The 22,391-nt window shown below is 45.0% G+C and overlaps 1 protein-coding gene across 1 annotated transcript in view; it reads right to left on the bottom strand.

The window, feature by feature from the left end:
* The window catches only part of LOC144483993 (uncharacterized), a 33,658-nt gene that overhangs the window by 10,032 nt on the left and 1,235 nt on the right, over nucleotides 1-22,391 (bottom strand). The window contains exons 2-3 of the mRNA XM_078202569.1: nucleotides 17,036-17,214; nucleotides 12,930-13,943 (exon numbers count right to left, since the gene is read on the bottom strand). Coding sequence (XP_078058695.1) covers nucleotides 12,930-13,943; nucleotides 17,036-17,214 — 1,193 coding nt within the window. The remainder of the gene's footprint in view (nucleotides 1-12,929; nucleotides 13,944-17,035; nucleotides 17,215-22,391) is intronic.

Below are 22,391 nucleotides of genomic sequence, written 5' to 3'. Positions count from 1 at the left end.
AAGAAACCAACATCTGAGAGTAAAACACTTTCTTTTCTCCCCCTTTCCATTTCTTTTCTCATTCTGGGGGAAATTGGGGACTTGCAGCAACTGAAGGGAAAGGAAGTGAATCCAGGGAGGCTGCAGACTCTGGAAAGGTTGGCCCAGGTCTCTCTCTCTTAAAGACATTGACATCCTTTGCTCCCTCAGCTTGACACATTTATTTGTCTGGCTAAAAGGATGATCTCTTTCCTAATGTTCACAATTAAAGGGCTGGTTTCCCCAGGAGATGGCTGACATTTAAGGGGACAGTAAATTAATATAGGACAGAGATATGTCTAGTGTTGTTATATCAGACAGGTTTATTCCTGGTCCTGCAATAAATACATTTATCATTCCAATCTTGTCATATTGTACTGTAGCTGCATTATATATTTCCAGTTATAGAGTCATTACAGCACAGAAGGAGTCCATTGGACAACTCGAGTCCATGCTGACTCTCACAGTAACTTCATAGATTGTTTGCACTTTTTTCATGATTTTCAAGTGACTTCATTGCAGTGTTAATGTAAGCCTCCTTGTGACACTAATTAATAAACAATCAAAACTAAACTATAAACCGCCTTGGCGAACACTTACCCGAAGATCAGAGGCTGAATGCCCTTGATCTTCGGGTAAGCGTTCTCCAAGGCGGCCTTCAAGACTCACGACAGTGCAGAATCGCTGAGCAGAAACTGATAGCCAAGTTCCGCACACATGAGGACGGTCTCAACCAGGATCTTGGGTTCATGTCACACTATCTGTAACCCCCACAACTTGCTGGGCTTGCAAAATCTCACTAACTATCCTGGCTTGAGACAATTCAGTAAGAAGTTTAACAACACCAGGTTAAAGTCCAACAGGTTTATTTGGTCGCAAAAGCCACACAAGCTTTCGGAGCTCCAAGCCCCTTCTTTAGGAGAGTGGGAATTCTGTTCACAAACAGGGCATATAAAGACACAGACTCAATTTACATGAATAATGGTTGGAATGCGAATACTTACAGCTAATCAAGTCTTTAAGAGACAAACAACGTGAGACAATTGAGACAACATTGAGACAATTCACACCTCTTTAACCTGTGCTTAACCCTCTCTCCACTCACATTGTACCTGTAAAGACTTGATTACCTGTTAAGACTCGCATTCCAACCATTATCTTATAATGGAGTTTGTGTCTATATATGCCCTGTTTGCGAACCAAATCCTGCACACAGCTGATGAAGGAGCAGTGCTCCGAAAGCTCCTGCTACTAATAAACCTGTTGGACTTTAACCTGGTGTTGTGAAACTTCTTACTGTGTCTACCCCAGTCCAACACCGACATCTCCACATCCAGGACAGGAAGCAGTGAGTATGGATCTGTCAATCAGCCTCAATCAGCACCTTTCGAAGAATTGGCAGGGTGAATATTAGATACAGCAGAGTGAGAATGGAGGGAGAGTGTGTGGGATGGAGATTCACAGCTTTTTGGGGAATGAGAGAGGAAAGAATGTTCCATAGAAACTAGAATTGTCCGTTCTGAATTTCTATCCTGTACTAACACTGATGAATTTTATAAACTCTTTTGCAGGATAGATTTGCAGAAGGTGAGGATTTACAGGCAGAAATTTCAAATCAAACAACACATCAAGACCTGACAGAGTTATTCATTTGATCAGGACCTGAATATCATTGGCCTTTGAATCTAAAAGGAGAAATCTTTTTCTGTTCTGTCTGCTTCAGAATTTTTTTTAACATAAATGTAACTGAAAAATCACTGAGACACAGATACACCCGAGTGAGTGTGTTCCAGTGTACTGTGTGGGAAGAGATTTAACCAGTTACACAGCCTGAAAATACACCGCAGCATTCACAGCGGGGAGAGACTGTACCCGTGTTCTGTGTGAGATTTAACTGATTGTTGAACCTGGAGAGTCACAAGAACACCCGCACCAGGGGGAAACCGTGGAAATGTGGGGACTGTGGGAGGCGATTCAGGGTCCCATCACAGCTGGAATCTCATCGACACAGTCACACTGGGGAGCGGCCATTCACCTGCTCTGTGTGCGGGAAGGGATTCACTCAGTTATCCAGCCTGCAGAGTCACAATCTCACTCACACCAATGAGGGATCGTTTAAATGCTCTGACTGTAGCATTGGCTTCAAAACCTCTGGAGAACCAGTGTCCCACCAGGTGTCACACTGAGGAGAGACCGTTCAGCTGCTCTCACTGCAGAAAGAGGTTTAAAAGCTCATCCAATCTGCAGAGACACCAGCGAGTTCACACTGGGGAGAGACCATTCACCTGTTCTGACTGTGGGAAGGGATTCACTCAGTTATCCCACCTGCTGAGTCATAATCTCACTCACACCAATAAGAGACCCTTTAAATGCTCTGACTGTGGGAGCAGATTCAAAAGCTCTGGAGAACTGGTGTCCCACCAGCGAGTTCACACTGGGGAGAGACCATTTACCTGCTCTTTGTGTGGGAAGGGATTCACTCAGTCATCCAGCCTGCTCAGACATAAAGTCACTCACACCAATCTGAGGCCTTTCAAATGCTCTGACTGTGGAAGTGGCTTCAAAAGCTCTCAGAGCTGATGTCCCACCAGCGCATTCACACTGAGGAGAGACCGTTCAGCTGCTCTCACTGCTCAAAGAGATTTCGAATATCTTCAGCACTGCTGAAACACCAGCGAGTTCACACTGGGGAGCTGCTCTCAGTGTGGGAAGGGATTCACTGAGTCATCCAACCCATGGGTACTTCAGTGAGTTCACACTGGGCAGAGGCTGGTCACCTGCTCTGACTGTGATTCACTCAGTCAGCAAACTTGGTGAAACACCAGTGAGTTCACAAGTGATTACAGTTCTGGGATTATTCTTGTGAATCTTTCTTGCCCCTTCTCCAGTGCCTCTGTTTCCTTTTTCTAAATGGAGATCACAAATAGAACATAGAACAGTACAGCACAGGAACAGACCCTTCAGCCCACGATGTTGCGTTAAACATGATGCCAAATTAAACTATTCCTTTCTGCCTGCCCTTGGTCCATATTCCTCTATTCCTTACATATTCATGTGCTTATCTAAAAGCCCCTATTGTATCTGCCTCCACCACCACCCCAGGCAGTACAGGGAATCCCTGTAACTCTTTCCTCCCCAGCTGTTGCTAAACCTCAGACTCTGCCTGTCGTTCTGCTAATTAACCCAGAACCCCTTCCACACCATTTGTTAGCGGGTTTCTCCGACAAGGTGGCAATTATACTCCGGAAACCAATGTCACAGTATCAAGGTAAAACTTTATTAAAAACCAGTGATCAATGGGAGAAATTATATTGATGATCTCAGATACAGAATACCCAGACCGTTCTAATGTAATCATAAGACCATAAGATATAGGAGCAGGATTAGGCCATTTGGCCCGTCGAATCTGCTCTGCCATTAAATCATGGCTGATCTGATTCTTGTCCCCATTCTCCTGTCTTCTCCCCGTAACCCTTGATCCAGTTATTAATCAAGAACCTGTCTATCTCTGTCTTAAAGACACTCAATGACCGGGTCTCCACAGCTCTCCTTCCAAAGATTCACCACTCTGGCTGAAGAAATTCCTCCTCATCTGTTTTAAAGGATCATCCCTTCACTCTGAGGTTGTGCCCTCGAGTTCTCGACTCTCCCACTGGTGGAAACACCCTCTCCACGTCCACTCTCTCCAGGCCTCTCAGGCTTCTGTAAATTTCAATTAGATCCCCCCTCATCCTTCCAAACTCCAATGAGTACAGACCCAGAGTCCTCAACCATTCCTCATACGAGAAGCTCTTCATTCCAGGGATCATTCTTGTGAACCTCCTCTGGACCCCTTCCAAGGCCAGCACATCCTTCCTTAGATAAGGGGCCCAAAACTGCTCACAATACTCCAAATGGGGTCTGACCAGAGCCTTAGACAGCCTCAGAAGTACATCCCTGCTCTTGTATTCTAGCCCTCTCGACATGAATGCTAACATTGCATTTGCCTTCCAAACTGTCAACTGAACCTGCACGTTAACCTTAAGAGAGTCCTGAACCAGAACTTACAAGTCCCTTTGTGCTTCTGATTTCCTAAGCATTTCCCCAGACCACAATCCCATCAGGCCCTATCCCCATAACACCACTTATTTACCCTGCTCGTTCCGCTGACATGAAGGGACAATTTGCTATGGCCAATCAACCTAACCTGCCAATCTTGGACTGAGGGAAGAAACTGGAGCACCCGGAGGAAACCCACACAGACATGGGGAAAATGTGCAAACTCCACACAGACAGTCACCCAAGGCCAGAATTGAACCCGAGTCCTTGGCGCTGTGAGGCAGCAGTGCTAACCACTGTGCCACCATGCCAACCTTTATATTCTTCAGTGCAGTTCCACCGTGTACTGTCGGATGTCAGTTCCTTCACAATTTACAAACCACCTCTGCAATCTCACATCGGTGTTCCAACTCCTTCTTTAACCCTCTGTTGGAGTCTCGCGCTCATAAGCCATCTTCACACATGTCCCTCCCTGTTAAACGTTGCCTCTCATTTTATTTTTAACCAGACAGTGTTCTTTTGTCATATTTGTTGGCATCTCTTTTCCCTCTCCAACAAATCATTGTTTTACATTTGTGGAAGGTTTATCAGGTCTTTTGGGATTGTGCTGTGTATTTTACCAATCAGTTTCATCATCCTGGATTCCACTTTCTTACAAAAGAAGCACCATTACATAATTCTGTCAGAATCTTCAGAAGAAAGTCAAAAGTCAGAGTCAAAGGGGTTCTTCATCTCAATGTCTTTGCTTATTTCCCCCTGTACAGTCCCAATGTGTCAGGTGGTGGCCAGATTATCAAATTCAGTTCTCTCAAATAGTTCATAGACAAAGAAACAAATATCTCCAAGAGAAAACTGTCACCTCATTCATCTCATCTGGACTTCCCTTTCACTCAAATCTTCATAAACACCCAAATGTATGGATTGCTTTAAACTACACTTTCAGGAGTTCTGGAGAATCTTTGGAGTCAAATAAATCATGAAGTATTCTCATAATATCTTTTAACAGAAACCGAACATTTCTGTTTGATTCCAGGCATTATCAATTTTGTTCTTTCCCTTAAACATCAGGTAAATTTCCATTTTAAATGCTTGAAATAGCAACCCATGTCAGATATTTATCAATTCCAATATCAAAAGCAGGCTTGTTGGCTTTCTGAAAGGTAAAGTCTTTTATTCTCTGCTTTAATTCTCAAAACTGCTGCCTTCACTCGGATTGTTTGTGAGTGAAAACGTCATCACCTGTTTAAAAAAACCCCATAAACAATCCATCTGGCTCTGGCCAAGATCCCAGTGAGTTAATGTGTCCAATCACAGGTTACATTAAAAAACAAAGGCTGTGTGGAGATTTATAAAAATCAGCTGTCTGCTGAAAGGGTTAACTTCTCTGTGGAACCGAGAGAGGCGGGGAGTGGGCAGAGGAAACTTGGCAATTGTGTCAATTTATATAATTTTAAAAATTTCTCTCATGTTATTTTCTTCAATTTTGTTCAAATTTCATCTCTTTTATCCATCCTTTTTTGAACACCAATTTCAATTTTCAATATTTGCTACTTAATCGAAGTTGAAAGAAATACTTTGTGAAATGTGTTGTTAACCAAATCTCAACAATTTTAACTCCGATGTTTTGGAAAGTTGGAACTGGTTTGCTGCCAAACTGCAGCCTTATCTTTGTGTTTTGGGAGCAAATTGGCCTTCACAATTCTAACCTTCAACAACTTAATTTCAAACCCAAATACATTCCTTTCATATTTTAGTGCAGTCTGAATTTATTTCAAACAGAAACTCATGGCAGTTCAAATTAAATTAATTTTTATTCCCTTTCCAAACTAATTCTTCGAATCTGTGATGCTTTCAAACAACACTCTGCTTCAACAATTATGACTCAAATGTACAGTATTCCTTCAACTGAGCAAACCAACTTGGAGTAAGGGTTGTGGATCATGATGGTGCAGAAGTCATGGCTAACCTCACACACCTGCATTCCCTTATCACACAGGAGAGGCAGAGGAGAGGGAGGAGTGCTTTCAGTGATTATTTTTTTGGAGAAAACAACTAAATGTGCTCGCTGGTGACTGATTTGTGTCTCAGGTTGTTTGATTTTAGCTAAACACGGGGAGTGGTCTGCTTCAGGGAGGTGTCTCTTTGTGGCTGAATTAACTTCCTCAAAGTCCCCACGGCATTTTCTAACTCTTCACTTGATCTGATATTTTCTGACTGTAAATCAATATCTTGTTCCAGAGTTTGGCCGAACAGCAGTAGATTTTTCTGAGCTCCACTCACCCTATCATCTGCCCCCTGTTCCCAATGTAACTGATTGTCCAGGTCAGACGTGCTCTCCTGCCAGCAATCAGCTCCATTCTGCAGCTTATCCACCAGTTCCCTCAACTCTTTATATTTTGTACTCAGCTGTGAGGCACAGGTTTCCAATGTAACTGTAAATTAATTTATTCTGGACTTTTTCCAACTCACTCTTTCCTTTCTGACTCTCTTTAGAAAACCTATCAAGGACCCGCTCGTAATCTCCGTCACATTCTTCTCCACCTCCCAAGGTATCTTTTACTCCTGATGCCCTTGACTCCGTTGTCAAACTGTCAGTCACATTGTAGCAGTTGCCAAAGCCATTGCTGTATTTGCTTTTTTGAGGCAGCAGTGCTAACCACTGTGTCGCTGGATGGAATGCTGGCCCAGTGGAGAGAAACATAGAAACTAGAAGCAGGAGTCGGCCATTCGGCCCTTTGAGCCTGCTCCACCATTCATCTTCATCATGGCTGATCATCGAATTCAATATCCTGATTCCCCAATTCCTTCCATATCCCTTGATCCCTTTAGCCCCAAGAGCTATATTTCATATCTTCTTGAAATAAGACAATGTTTTGGCCTCAACTATAGGGTGACATGGTGGCACAGTGGTTAGCACTGCTGCCTCACAGCGCCAGGGACCCATCTAATTCCAGTCTTGGGTGAGTGTCTGTGTGCAGTTTGCATGTTCTCCCTGTGTCTCCGTGGGCTTCCTCCAGGTGCTCCAGTTTCCACCCACAGACCAAGGATGCCCAGGTTCAGTGGATTTGCAATGTTGAATTCCCCCTTAGTATCCCAAGCTGTGTGAGTTAGATAGGTTAATACGGTAAGAAGTCTCACAACACCAGGTTAAAGTCCAAGAGGTTTATTTGGTAGCAAATACCATAAGCTTTTGGAGCACTGCTCCTTCGTCAGATGGAGTGGAAATGTCCACACATTGCTAAGTTTGCAGATGATACAAAGATATGTAGAGGGACAGGTAGTATTGAGGAAGCAGGGGGGCTGCAGAAGGACTTTGATGGGCTCGGAGAGTGGGCAAAGAAGTGGCAGATGGAATACAATGGAAAAGTGTGAGATTATGCACTTGGGGAGGAGGAATGGAGGCATCGACTATTTCCTAAATGGGGAAATGCTTCGGCAATCAGAAGAACAAAGGGACTTGGGAGTCATTGTTCAAGATTTTCTTAAAGTTAACGTGCAGGTTTAGTTGGCAGTTAGGAAGGCAGATGCAATGTTAGCATTCATGTCAAGAGGGCTAGAATACAAGAGCAGCGATGTACTTCTTAAACTGTATAAGGCTCTGGTCAGACCCCATTTGGAGTACTGTGAGCAGTTTTGAGCCCCACATCTAAGGAAGGATATGCTGCTCTTGGAAAGGGTCTGGAGGAGCTTCACAAGAATGATCTCTGGAATGAAGAGCTTGTCGTCGTATGAAGAATGGTTGAGGACTCTAGGTCTGTATTTATTGGAGTTTAGAAGGATGAGGGGAGATCTTATTGAAACTTAGGAGGAAAAACTAGAACTAGAGGACACAACCTCAGGCTAAAGGGACGATCCTTGAAAACAGAGATGAGGAGGAATTTTTTCAGCCAGAGAGTGATGAATCTATGGAACTCTTTGCTGCAGAAGGCTGTGAAGGTAAGTTCATTGAGTGTCTGTAAGACAGAGATAGATGGGTTCTTGATTAATAAGGGGATCGGGGTTCTGGGGAAAAGGCAGGAGAATGGGGATGAGAAAAATATCAGCCATGATTGAATAGCGGAGAAGACTCGATGGGCCGAGTGGCCTAATTCTGCTCCTATGTCTTATGGTCTAAGCTCACAACTCCTTGATTAAAATAAGATACAAGATCCTTTATTCCCTTTCATTATAACTTAACCTTTTTTTAGCCAACTTCCAAGGCCTGATTTTATAGGAAACATCTAGTCTTTGTTGATTTAAAATCCCAAACATGTTGCCAGCTGCAAAATCTTTGTTCTTTATCTGGGGTTGAGGTGACAACACGATAAAATCCTCACAGTTCTTCCAAATTCATCCAGGCTCTGCTTAAAATTTACACTTTTAACTGGTTCCCATAAATCCTCAATCAAAAACTAAAATAGACACATGAGTTTCCAGGTGATTTACAAAGAAATGAACTGTCTGCTGAAAGGGTTAACTTTTCTACAGAACCTAAAGGGGTCGGGAGTGAGCAGAAAAAACTTGGCCCACAATTACTTCACTTTACATATAATGGGGTTTTTTCTCAGAGGCTAAGTATTTAGCTGAACCCAGTTAATACAAAGATTTGCAAAAGACAGTATACTGGTTAAAGACATTATTTATTGACCAACGCACGCTGGGAGAAAGGCAGCTGGGCAGTCCAACTCCTTTCTAAAGTTACAATACATTGGCCACGTAGTTATACTATTTTGAAAGTTCATTTCACCCGCCGACTCTGTCATCCTAACTGGATGCTCCAATCATGTTTGTGCACAATATTTACCTTGGCCAATAACATCCTTTCTTCTGGAAGAATGGGAATTCATTGGTCTGTAGAATCTGAAAGTTCCTGCCCACTGTGACTTTGCAACATTCACTTATGTAGGTCCATAGGGTTCAAAGGTTGCTTTCTAACTGACTCTCAGCAACTTCTATTACATAAGAACATAAGAAATAGGAGCAGGAGTAGGCCATCTAGCCCCTCGAGCCTGCCCCGCCATTCAATAATATCATGGCTGATCTGACGTGGATCAGTACCACTTACCCGCCTGATCCCCATAACCCTTAATTCCCTTACCGATCAGGAATCCATCCATCCGCGCTTTAAACATATTCAGCGAGGTAGCCTCCACCACCTCAGTGGGCAGAGAATTCCAGAGATTCACCACCCTCTGGGAGAAGAAGTTCCTCCTCAACTCTGTCTTAAACCGACCCCCCTTTATTTTGAGGCTGTGTCCTCTAGTTTTAACTTCCTTACTAAGTGGAAAGAATCTCTCCGCCTCCACCCTATCCAGCCCCCGCATTATCTTATAAGTCTCCATAAGATCCCCCCTCATCCTTCTAAACTCCAACGAGTACAAACCCAATCTCCTCAGCCTCTCCTCATAATCCAAACCCCTCATCTCCGGTATCAACCTGGTGAACCTTCTCTGCACTCCCTCCAATGCCAATATATCCTTCCTCATATAAGGGGACCAATACTGCACACAGTATTCCAGCTGCGGCCTCACCAATGCCCTGTACAGGTGCATCAAGACATCCCTGCTTTTATATTCTATCCCCCTCGCAATATAGGCCAACATCCCATTTGCCTTCTTGATCACCTGTTGTACCTGCAGACTGGGCTTTTGCGTCTCATGCACAAGGACCCCCAGGTCCCTTTGCACGGTAGCATGTTTTAATTTGTTTCCATTGAGATAGTAATCCCATTTGTTATTATTTCCTCCAAAGTGTATAACCTCGCATTTCTCAACGTTATACTCCATTTGCCATATCCTCGCCCACTCACTCAGCCTGTCCAAATCTCTCTGCAGATCTTCTCCGTCCTCCACACGATTCACTTTTCCACTTATCTTTGTGTCGTCTGCAAACTTCGTTACCCTACACTCCGTCCCCTCCTCCAGATCATCTATATAAATGGTAAATAGTTGCGGCCCGAGTACCGATCCCTGCGGCACGCCACTAGTTACCTTCCTCCAACCGGAAAAACACCCATTTATTCCGACTCTTTGCTTCCTGTCGGATAGCCAGTCCCCAATCCACTTTAACACACTACCCCCAACTCCGTGTGCCCTAATCTTCTTCAGCAGCCTTTTATGGGGCACCTTATCAAACGCCTTTTGGAAATCCAAAAACATCGCATCCACCGGTTCTCCTCCATCAACCGCCCTAGTCACATACCTTATAGTGTTCAAAAGTTCCTTTCCACTGTCTGCTGAGCCATCCCTCATCAGTAAAAAATGAATAATTCTATTCATTCTAGTGTCTGGGAAGCGTTTACTTTTATAACTCATACTGATAAAAACTGTGCTCTGTGGCTTCACTGTTCTGAAAGAATGTGGCCTGTCTCACTCAGCTTTTATCCCATTATGCTTTAGGGCAGTCTGCAGTTTGGCCAAGGTATACATTTCAGTACAAAAAGTACATATTTAAATCTGAAATACATGTTTAAATTCTCTACCAGTGGTTATATGTGTCTCTAAGCAGACAGTACCTTTGTATAATATAAATAAGGCACATTGTGGTCCTTATTCTACATTAGTCTAAGTCAGTCCACCCTGTTTCAATAGCCTTTATTAGTTTTTAATCTCAAGGTATTCTGAACCCCTCTAACAAAATAACTTTAAAAAATTTAAAGTTTATAATTAGTCTCAAGTAAGCTTACATTAACACTGCAATGAAGTTACTGTAAAAAATCCCCTCTCTAACAACAAAAGAAACTTGATTTTAAACTTCATCTATGAATTTTTTTGTTATATTCTCAACCTATTTTAATTTGATCAGTTTTTTGTTAGGGATGGGTAATTTCTGTTCTTTATAAACTGGTTCACTCGTTTTGTTAATTCTACATGGGCTCGGAGAATCAGAACCCAGACTCTATCATCCATATCCTTTTTCTCCTTTTGTCACCACTTTCTCTCTGCCTTGCGGGAGGATCGTGGGGATTCCAATCAGACCGAATCATTTATTATAAAAGTAAAACAAAAACAGAAAATGCTGGAAAATCCCAGCAGATCTGACAGTATCTGTAGGGAGAGAATAGAGCCAACGTTTCAAGTCTGGATGACCCTTCATGAGAGCTCCTATGAAGTGTCATCCAGACTCAAAATGTTGGCTCTATTCTCAAATCATTTTATCGATAAGTTTCTTGCTCTTAGTTTCCAAAAGACAGGTAAGAAATCTGTCCAGTCCCCACTCGAGCTCTGAATTTTTCACTGGCCATGCTTGGGTCAGATTATAACCATTAGAATCCACTCTTAGAGGTCCACTTTTCAGTCCAGTGCTACTTGGAGTGTACCGTCACTTCACCGACTATCAGGTCACAAGTCCCTCACAGTTCTTATCACAAATTTATGATAACATAATTTAAACATGCCTGAAAACACTTCTTAATTTCTTGGTCAGCTACCTCCCCCGGTCTGTTGATCAGTCAGACCCCGTTTTTACAGATTCCAGGTATCTCAGCCGCTGAACACCAGCCGGTCCTGCAATAATCTCATAGAATCTCTACAGTGCAGAAGGAGGCCATTCGGCCCATCAAGTCTGCACCAACCACAATCCCACCGACCCTATCCCCATGCATTTACCCTCGCAAGACCCCCTGACACAAAGGGGCAATTTAGCATGGCCAATCCACCTAACCCGTACTTCTTTGTACTGTGGAAGAAAACCGGAGAACCTGGAGGAAACCTACACAGACACGGGGAGAATGTGCAAACTCTACACAGTGACCCAAGCTGGGAATAAAACCCGGGTTCCTGGCGCTGTGAGGCAGCAGTGCTAACCACTGTGCCACCCCAGTTTAATTTTAGCTCATTCTGAGTAAATATTCTCACCAGGTCCTCTGTCGGGGCCCTGCTGAGCAGCTTTAATGGTTCGTGATTGCAGAAACTGAGCAGTCACAGGAATGTGGTCAAGATAGTCCAGTCCCATAATGCCTCACATTCAATCTGCAGTCCTTCAATTATAACAGAATATGTGGCTGTATGTAGCTGCCTCGGCCACGATCAGCACCAACACTGCCTTCCTGAACTGCTACAATGCCTGAGGTGTAAGTACACCCACAGTGCTGTTAGGGAAGGATTTCCAGCTACACATTCCAGACTTTCCCTAGACTGTAGATGGATACCAGATTGATATATTCCATTCAACCACACCCAAGGTGAGTCATTCCAATTTCTTTATTGTCCAGGAAAGTATATTCACAAGATCTTTAAAACAGAAATTAAACATTCCCATTTGATTTCAGGCAGTAACATATTCTGTTAGTTTGTTCTTTATTGTCAATGTCAGGCTGGGGTTGTTCCCCTTGGAGCAAAGCATGTTGAAGGGAAATTTGATGGAGGTGGACAAGATTCTGACAGGTTTAGATAAGGTGGACAAAGAAAAGCTGTTCCCATTAGCTGATTGGACAAGGATGAGGGGGACACAGATTTATGGTTTTGGGTCAGAGATGCAGGGGGAGATCTGAGGAAAAATATTTTGATGCAGTGAGTGGTAATGACCTGGAACTCGCTGCCTACGAGGGTGGAGGAAGTGGAGACAATAAACAATTACAAAGGAAATTGGATGGGCATCTGGGGGGTTTCAAACAGAAATAGTGACTCTTAACTTCCTAACACCCTGTCACTCTGTGATCCTTGTGAAATTTGAAACCAGGTATTCGCAACAAGACTCAAAGAGCATCAGCCCACTGGAGGCAAGGTCATGAGACCGGCCAGTCCAGCAGAAAGAAACCCTCCGACCCTCCCCATAAAGGGATTTACTCAGTCATCCAGCCTGTGGACACACCAGCGAGTTGAATGAACAAAATGCAGTCCTGGATGTAATTGAGAGCAGAAACAATAACAGCAGAATCCAACCCCTGGAATCACTCATGAACTTGTTGGTGTCTCAGCAGGTGGGATGAAAGACTGAATCTCTTCTCACACACAGAGCAGCTGAACGGCCTCTCCCCAGTGTGAACTTGCTGGTGTGTCTGCAGGCAGGATGAGCGAGTGAATCCCTTCCCACATTGAGAGCAGGTAAATGGCCTCTCCCCAGTGTGAACTCGCTGATGTGTCAGCAGGCTGGATGAATCACTGAATCCCTTCCCACACTGACAGCAGGTGAACGGCCTCTCCCCAGTGTGAACTCGCTGGTGTATCCGCAGGCTGGTTAATCGAGTGAATCCCTCCCCACACTGAGGGCAGGTGAACGGTCTCTCCCCAGTGTGAACTCGCTGGTGTGTCCACAGGCTGGATGACTGAGTAAATCCCTTACCACACTGAGAGCAGGTGAATGGCCTCTCCCCAGTGTGAACTCGCTGGTGTATCTGCAGCTGGGATGACCGAATGAATCCCTCCCCACATTGAGAGCAGGTGAATGGCCTCTCCCCAGTGTGAATTCGCTGGTGTGTCTGCAGGTTGGATGAACAAGTGAATCCCTTCCCACACTGAGAGCAGGTGAACGGTCTCTCCCCAGTGTGAACTCGCTGGTGTCTCCGCAGGTGGGATGACAGAGTGAATCCCTTCCCACACTGAGAGCAGGTGAATGGTCTCTCCCCAGTGTGAACTCGCTTGTGTGCCCGCAGGCTGGATGACAGAGTGAATCCCTTCCCACACTGAGAGCAGCTGAATGGCCTCTCCCCTGTGTGAACTGGCTGGTGTCTCCGCAGGTTGGATGAACAAGTGAATCCCTTCCCACACTGAGCACAGGTGAACAGTCTCTCCCCAGTGTGAACTCGCTGGTGTTTGCGCAGGCTGGATAAATGACTGAATCCCTCCCCACACTGAGAACACGTGAATGGCCTCTCCCCAGTGTGAACTCGCTGGTGTGACTGCAGGCTGAATGACTGAGTGAATCCTTCCCCACACTGAGAGCAGGTGAATGGTCTCTCCCCAGTGTGGCTGCGCCGATGAGCTTCCAGCAGAGAGGGGGCTCTGTACCTCTTCCCACAGTCCGCACATTTCCATGGTTTCTCCATGGTGCAGGTGTCCTTGCCTCTGTCTTGGGTGGACAATCAGTTGAAGCCTCGTCCACACACAGAACACGGGTACAGTCTCTCCCTGCTGTGAATGATATGATATTTATTCAGGCTGTGTGACTGGTTAAAGCTCTTTAGTCAGTGCGCTGGAAGACTCTCACTTGAGTGTGGCCGTGTGTTGGTGCTTTTCCAGTCACACTGATGTTTGAAATCTTTTCAATTCAACAGATCGGACAATCATTTCTCCTTCTAGATTCAAAGGCCGATGATATTCAGCTCCCAAGGAATATGATCCTGTCAGATCTAGACGTGAAGTTTGAGATTTCAGTCTGTGATTCCTCTTCCAATATCCTGTAAAACGAGTTCACAAAAGTCATCAGTGTCAGTACAGGATAGAAATTCAGAACAGACAATTCTAGTTTCTATGGAACATTCTTTCCTCTCTCATTCCCCAAAAAGCTGTGAATCTCCATCCCACACACTCTCCCTCCATTCTCACTCTGCTGTATCTAATATTCACCCTCCCAATTCTCCTGAAGGTGCTGATTGAGGCTGATTGACAGATCCATGCTCACTGCTTCCTGTCCTGGACACAGAGACCATAACAAATAGGAGCTGCAGTCGGCCATTTGGCCCATCGAGCCTTTTAAACTATTCAATGAGATAATTCTTTCATCTACCTCAGCATCATTCTCCCCACACTAAACCCATATCCCTTGATATCCTCAATATCTAGAAACCAATCAATCTCTCTCTTGAAAATAGTTGATGACTGAGGCTTCACTGTCCTTGGGATTCTTTCCTATTTCATTCCCAAAAAGTTGTAACTCTCCATCCATATCTATGGATTCTATTTCAAAAGGAAAGTGGATGGGCACTTGAAGCAAATAAACTTTCAGGAGAATGGGGATATAGAGGGGGAATGGGACTGGAATGTTATACAGAGAGTCAGCATGGACTCGAGTTACCAAATTGGATTCCTTCTGTGCTGTAATGACTTTATGACTGGAAATGTATAACGTTGCTACAGCATTATATTATAATGCAAGAAATAATAATAAATGTATTTTATTACAGAAACATAAATAATATATCTAATCTGGGTACCATATAACACCAGACATATCTCTGTCCTATATTAATGTACTGTCCCCTTAAATGTCAGCCATCTCCTGGGGAAAGCTGCCCTTTAATTATGAACATTAGGAAAAAGACCATCCTTTTCGACAGACAAATAAATGTGTCAAGCTGAGGGAGCAAAGGATGTTTACCAGGCTGATTCAGGGAATCGCAGGACTGATGTAGGAGGAGAGACTGACTAGGTTAGGATTGTTTTCATTGGAGTTCAGATGAATGAGGGGGGATCTCAATGAGACTTATAAAATTCTAACAGGTCTAGACACGATAGATACAGGGAGGATGTTCCCGATGGGAGTCCAGAACCCGGGGTTACAGTCTGAGGATTCAGGGTAGACCATTTAGGACGGAGGTGAGGAGACATTTCTTCACCCAAAGAATAGTGACCCTGTCGAATTTATTACCGCAGGAAGTAGTTGATGCCAAAACATTGAATGTATTCAAGAGGCGGCTGGATAAAGCACTTGGGGCGAATGGGATCAAAGGTTATGGGAAAAAGCAGGATTAGGCTGTCGAGTTGGGTTGTGTGGTGTCATGGTCACTGTTCTCCTGAAACCGCATCAACCTCCTCAGAAGACAAACACGGGACACGGTGGACAGAGTACTCTTCGTCGTCCAGTACTTCCCCAGAGCAGAGAAGCTACGGCATCTCCTCCAGAGCCTTCAACATGTCATTGATGAAGACAAACATCTCGCCAAGGCCATCCCCACACCCCCACTTCTTGCCTTCAAACAACCACGCAACCTCAAACAGACCATTGTCCGCAGCAAACTACCCAGCCTTCAGGAGAACAGTGACCACGACACCACACAACCCTGCCACAGCAACCTCTGCAAGACATGCCGGATCATCGACACAGATGCCATCATCTCACGTGAGAACACCATCCACCAGGTACACGGTACCTACTCTTGCAACTCGGCCAACATTGTCTACCTGATACGCTGCAGGAAAGGATGTCCCGAGGCATGGTACATTGGGGAAACCATGCAGACGCTACGACAATGGATGAATGAACACCGCTCAACAATCACCAGGCAAGACTGTTCTCTTCCTGTGGGGGAGCACTTCAGCAGTCACGGGCATTCAGCCTTGGATCTTCAGGTAAGCGTTCTCCAAGGCGGCCTTCACGACACACGACAGCGCAGAGTCGCTGAGCAGAAACTGATAGCCAAGTTCTGCACACATGAGGACGGCCTAAACCGGGATGTTGGATTTATGTCACATTATCAGTAACCCCCACAGCTTGCCTCCTGGACTTGCAGAATTTCACGAGCTGTTCTGTCTGGAGACAATACACATCTCTTTAACCTGTGTTTAATGCTCCCTCCACCCACATTGTCTGTACATTTAAGACCTGGCTGGCTGTAGGATTCGCATTCCAATTAGTATTCTGCAACTTGATTCTGTCTGTTTGCACTGTTTGAACGCACATTTCCACTCCATCTGACGAAGGAGCAGTGCTCCGAAAGCTTATGGTATTTGCTACCAAATAAACCTGTTGGACTTTAACCTGGTGTTGTGAGACTTCTTACTGTGTTCACCCCAGTCCAACGCCGGCATCTCCACACAATGTCAGTTGTCACAGCCCTCCATTCAGAAATGTACCTTTGCACTGCCAACCTCTGTTTTCTTCTGACTAAATATCTCTAAACTTCCTAACACCCTGTCACTCTGTGATCCTCGTGACATTTGAAACCAGGTATTCACAAAAAGACTCAAAGAGCATCAGCCCACTGGAGGCTGAGACCAGCCAGTCCAGCACAAAGAAACCCTCTGTCCCTTCCCATTGACCAACTGAGAGAATGAACAAAATGCAGTCCTGGATGCAACTGAGAGCAGAAACAATAACAGCAGAATCCAACCCCTGGAATCACTCGTGAACTTGCTGGTGTCTCAGCAGCTGGGATGAAACGCTGAAACTCTTCCCACACTGAGAGCAGGTGAACGGCCTCTCCCCAGTGTGAACTCGCTGGTGTGTCTGCAGGTTGGATGAAAGACTGAATCCCTTCCCACACACAGAGCAGGTGAATGGCCTCTCGCCAGTGTGAACTCTCTGGTGTGTTTGTAAATGGGATAACTGAGTGATGTGACTGCAGGTGGAATGACTGAGTGAATCCCTTCCCACATTGAGAGCAGGTGAATGGTCTCTCCCCAGTGTGAACTCGCTGGTGTATCCGTAAGCTGGAGAACTGATTAAATCCCTTCTCACACTGAGAGCAGATGAACAGCTTCTCCCCAGTGTGGCTGCGCCGATGAGCTTCCAGCAGGAATGGGGCTCTGTATCCCTTCCCACAGTCCCCACATTTTCATGGTTTCTCCATGGTGCAGGTGTCCTTACCTCTCTCTTGGGTGGACAATTAGTTGAAACTTCGTCCACACACAGAACAAGATTACAGTCTCTACCCGCTGTGAATGGTGTGATATTTATTCAGACTGTGTAACTGGTTAAAGCTCTTTAGTCAGAGCATTGGAACACACTCACTCAAGTGTGGCAGTGTGTTGGTGCTTTTTCACTCACACTGACATTTCAAATCTTTTCAAATCGACAGACTGGACAATCATTTCTCCTTCTGGATTCAAAGTCCGATGATATTCAGCTCCCAAGGAATATGACTCTGTCAGATCTAGACGTGACGTTTGAGATTTCGGTCTGTGATTCCTCTTTCAATATCCTGTAAAATGAGTTTACAAAAGTCAGCCGTGTCAGTACAGGATAGAAATTCAGAACAGACAATTTCTATGGAACATTCTTTCCTCTCTCATTCCCCAAAAGCTGTAAATCTCCATCCCACACACTCTCTCCCCATTCTCAGCAGGTCTGGCAGCATCTGTATGGAGAGAAAAGAATTGATGTTTCAGAGCTTTGACAAAGGGTCATCTAGACAAGAAACATCAGCTCTTTTCTCTCCTTACAGAGGCTGCCAGACCTGCTGAGATTTTCCAGCATTTTCTCTCTTGGTTTCAGATTCCAGCATCCGCAGTAATTTGCTTTTATAAGGCTGCAGATACCTCCTCCCAAGTAGCATGCGTGTGCCCAAGACATCACCACTTGTTTCCCTTATTTCTTTAGCACCCATGGTGCTCTCCGCAGTAAACACAGAGGGGAAGTATTCATTAAAAATCTCACCCATCTCCTGTGGCTCCACACACAGATGGCCATACTGATTTTTAAGGGGATCTATTCTCTCTCTAGCCACCCTTTTACTCTTAATATAGCTATAGAACCTCTTGGAATTGTCTTTAATCTTACCTGCCAGATCCATATCATACCCTCTTTTTGTCCTCCTGATTTCCCTCTTCAGTATTTTCTTACACTTTTTATAGTCAGAGTGATTCACTTGTCCCCAATTGCCTAAACCCAATGTCTGCTTCCTTCTTTTACCTGACCAGAGCCTCAATGTCCCTTGTCTGCCAGAGATCCCTAAATTTACCATTCTTTCCCTTCATCTTAACAGGAATATACTGCCCCTGGACTCTTGATATCACACTTTTAAAACCTCCCATTTGCCAGTCATTCCTTTCCCTTCAAACAAACTCACCGAATTGACATCTGCTCGATCCTGCCTAATGCCCACAAAAGTGGCCCTGCTCCTGTTTAGGGCCTTGACCTGTGGACCTGTCCCATCTTTTTCCAGAACTATTTTGAAACTATTGGTGCTCCCAATAGTGCTCCCTGACTGACACTTCAGTCACTTGCTCGACCTCATTTCTTAACTGTCTAATAGAAAGTGAGTCCAGGAATTGATGATGAAAAATAAGGAGCTGGGAGATGAATTGAACAAGTATTTTGCCTCGGTGTTCACAATAGAGGACACAGTTAAAACTCAGAAACAGCTGGAAATCAGAAAACAGAAGTGTGGGATGAACTCTGAAAAAGCACAATTCCCAGGGAAGTAGTCCTCAGCAAACTGTTGGAGCTGTGGGCTGATGAGTCCTCGGGTCCTGCTGGGCTTCATTCTCGGGTCTTAACAGAGTGAGATAGTTGATGTGTTGTTCAATTTTCTAAAATTCCCCATCGGGAATTGGATAAAGGGAAACCGGTGGATGTGCTGTACTCAGATTTCCAGAAGACATTTGATGAGGTGCCACATCAAAGGTTATTGCAGCAAATAAAAATTCATGCTGCGGGGATAACATATTGGCGTGGATAGAAGATTGGCTAACAGCAAACAGTGGGCAGAAATGGATCATTTTCTGGTTTAAGAGAGAGACAGACAGACCTGGGCCAACCTTTCCAGAGTCTGCAGCCTCCCTGGATTCACTTCCTTTCCCTTCAGTTGCTGCAAGTCCCCAATTTCCCCCAGAATGAGAGAAGAAATGGAAAGGGGGAGAAAAGGAAGTGTTTTACTCACAGATGTCGATGTGTTCAATTTTCTAAAGTTCCCCATCGGGAATTGGATAAAGGGAAACCGTCCGTCGCCATTACCCGCACTGCGCATGCTTCAGGTCCCGCCCCTCATTCACTCCGATTGGTTGGAGGACCAGCCGCTCCCGCTCGGTCCTCCAGCCTCGCCCCCTCTTCCTATTGGTCCGGAGCTGCCGTCAATCAGTGCCCGGGCATTGTGATGTGGAGCATGCGCAGTGTCATTGCTGTCCTTGGCGCTTGTTTGTCCCGGAGAAGCGGAGTCAGCGTTAGGCGGTGGCTGGGAGGATTTGGAAACACTTTGTGGATCCGCAAACCCTTCAGAATCATTGTCAGCTCCCTGGTTGAATCTTAAATTCCCACTGATGTGGCACAGCAAGCCACTCAGTTGTACCCAACTAGTACTTCTCCACCCACAGACCAGGCATAGGCCTTGACACGGGAAACGGCCTTGTCGACCCTGCAAAGTCAGATTTAGAAAATAAATATTTGAACCTGGTTGTAAACAGCCTGCTTCAGCACCAGAGTGGGATGGTGTCAGTGTCCACGGGGTGGAGTTTGTATCGTGAACTGAAGACAATCGTTTCATGTTTCTCACTCTTTAAATGGAGGAAACTTCTCCTAATCCAGGACAGGATCTCAGTCCAGTCGCGATGCTGTGTGACTTTGAGGTGATGATGTTCACATTCACCTGTGAACCTGGTCTTTCTAAATGGTGGAAGATGAGGGTTTGGGGGTTTCTGTCTGGTTGTAGATGTATCCTTTCCTTCACCTCTTCTCCTCCCACATCTCTTAATCCCGCCCATCCGCTGCCTCTTCACCTTGAAGCTCTGGTCTTGTATAGGTTCAGACTGGCTCAAAGGTTCCCTTCCCTGAAGGACATTAGTGAACCAGTTGGGTTTTTATGACAATCCATCAGTTTTCTTGGTCTCTTTTTCCCAGTGCCGGCCCCACAAATTACCAGATTCATTCAGCTCAATTTCACAACCTGCCTTTGTGTTTTTGTGGGTTCTCTCTCACTCTCTTTTTTTCTTTTTTAAATCAATTTCACAGCATATTCAAAGGTGAGGATTTGCAGTCGGAAAACTGAAACCAAACATCACATCAAGATCTGACAGAGTCGCCCAATTTATCGTAATATGCGTATCATTGGATTTTGAACATGGAAGGAAAAAGCACCGCTCACAGTGGGGAGAAACTGTACACGTGTTCCGTGTGTGGACGAGGATTCAGCCATTTATCTGGCCTGTCAAAACATAAATGCAGTCACAACGGAGAGAAATTGTGGAAATGTGAGTATTGTGGCAAGGGATTCAGTTCCCCATCAGAGCTGGAAATTCATCGACGGTGTCACACTGGGGAGAGACCGTTCACCTGCTCCGAGTGTGGGAAAGGATTCACTCAGTTGTCCCACCTGGTGAGACACCAGCGAATTCACTCTGGAGAGAGACCATTCACCTGCTCTGTGTGCAAGGTGGGATTCACTCAGTCAGCCCACCTGGTGTCACACCAGCGAGTCCACACTGGGGAGAGACCATTCACCTGCTCCGAGTGCAAAATGGGATTCACTCAGTTAACCCACCTGGTGACACACCAGCGAGTTCACACTGGGGAGAGACCATTCACCTGCTCCGAGTGTGGGAAGAAATTCAGCCGGTCGTTTCACCTTCTGATTCACCAGCGAATTCACTCTGGAGAGAGACCATTCACCTGCTCTGAGTGTGAGAAGGCATTCATTACATCAACAGAACTGTTGACACACCAGCGGATTCACACTGAGGATAACCCGTTCACCTGCTCCAAATGTGGGAAGGAATTCGCTAACTCTTCGAACCTGATCTGCCATCAACGGATTCACACTGACGAGAGACCTTTTAAATGCCCAGACTGTGGAAAGTGCTTTAAAAGTTTTGGGAACTTGATGACCCATCAACGGGTTCACACTCGAGTCCGTTCAGATGCTTTCACTGTGGGACTGAGTTCAGATAATCATCTCCTCTCACTGTAAACCAGCGAGTTCACACTGGGGACAAACCATTCATCTGCTTCAAGTGTGGGAAAGGATTCAATCAGTCATCCAACGTGCTGACACACCAGCCAGATTGGAGTTTGCTGTTAATCACATCCAGAACTGAACTATATTTATTGGGGTCTGATGTTAACAATATCCAGTGCAGATTTAGATATTAGTATTCTGGGTTCAAAATAAAAAAAATCAACTTTGCTTTAATTTTTGAATGACTGCATCTTCATTTGGGAGGCTGGGATTATCCCCGTTTCGAGGGAACTAAGGAATAGACCATAAGCCGTAGGAGCAGCATTCGGCCATTCAGCCTTCATTTTAACAATGATCCCATTGTGATTCCTGCTGGTTGGGAAATGTGCGATATTAATGCCAGTCTGTCTTTCTTTAATTATCTTCAATCCCAGTCCTCTGGTTACTGACCCGCATCAGTGGAACAGTTTCTCCCGGTCTGCTCTATCAAACCACCCGTCCCCACCCCCATAATCTTGAACAGATCCATGAAATCTCCATTTAAGCTTCTTTGTTCTAAAGGGAACAAATTTGGGGGAGGTGATGCCTAATGGTATTATCGATAGACTATTAATCCAGAAACCCAGCTAATGTTCTGAGGACCTGGATTCGAATCCACATTTTGAAAAAGATGAACAGTGTCTGTGGTACCTGCTGGATGTGGTGCAGCACATTTCCCAGGACATTGGAGCAGTAATGAATGAGGCCAGGATGACAGAGTCAAAACAACATTATATTCTTTATGCTTGAAACCTATCTTAGAATTCTCTTCATTAACTGGACCATCAATGTGAGGGGAATTAGCATCTTCTGTAATTCCAGAACCAAGAGA

Source organism: Mustelus asterias, unplaced genomic scaffold, assembly GCF_964213995.1.
Source record: "Mustelus asterias unplaced genomic scaffold, sMusAst1.hap1.1 HAP1_SCAFFOLD_85, whole genome shotgun sequence".
Lineage (NCBI taxonomy): Eukaryota > Metazoa > Chordata > Chondrichthyes > Carcharhiniformes > Triakidae > Mustelus > Mustelus asterias.
Note: the sequence above shows the minus strand (reverse complement) of the source record. Positions and strands in the feature narration are given on the sequence as shown.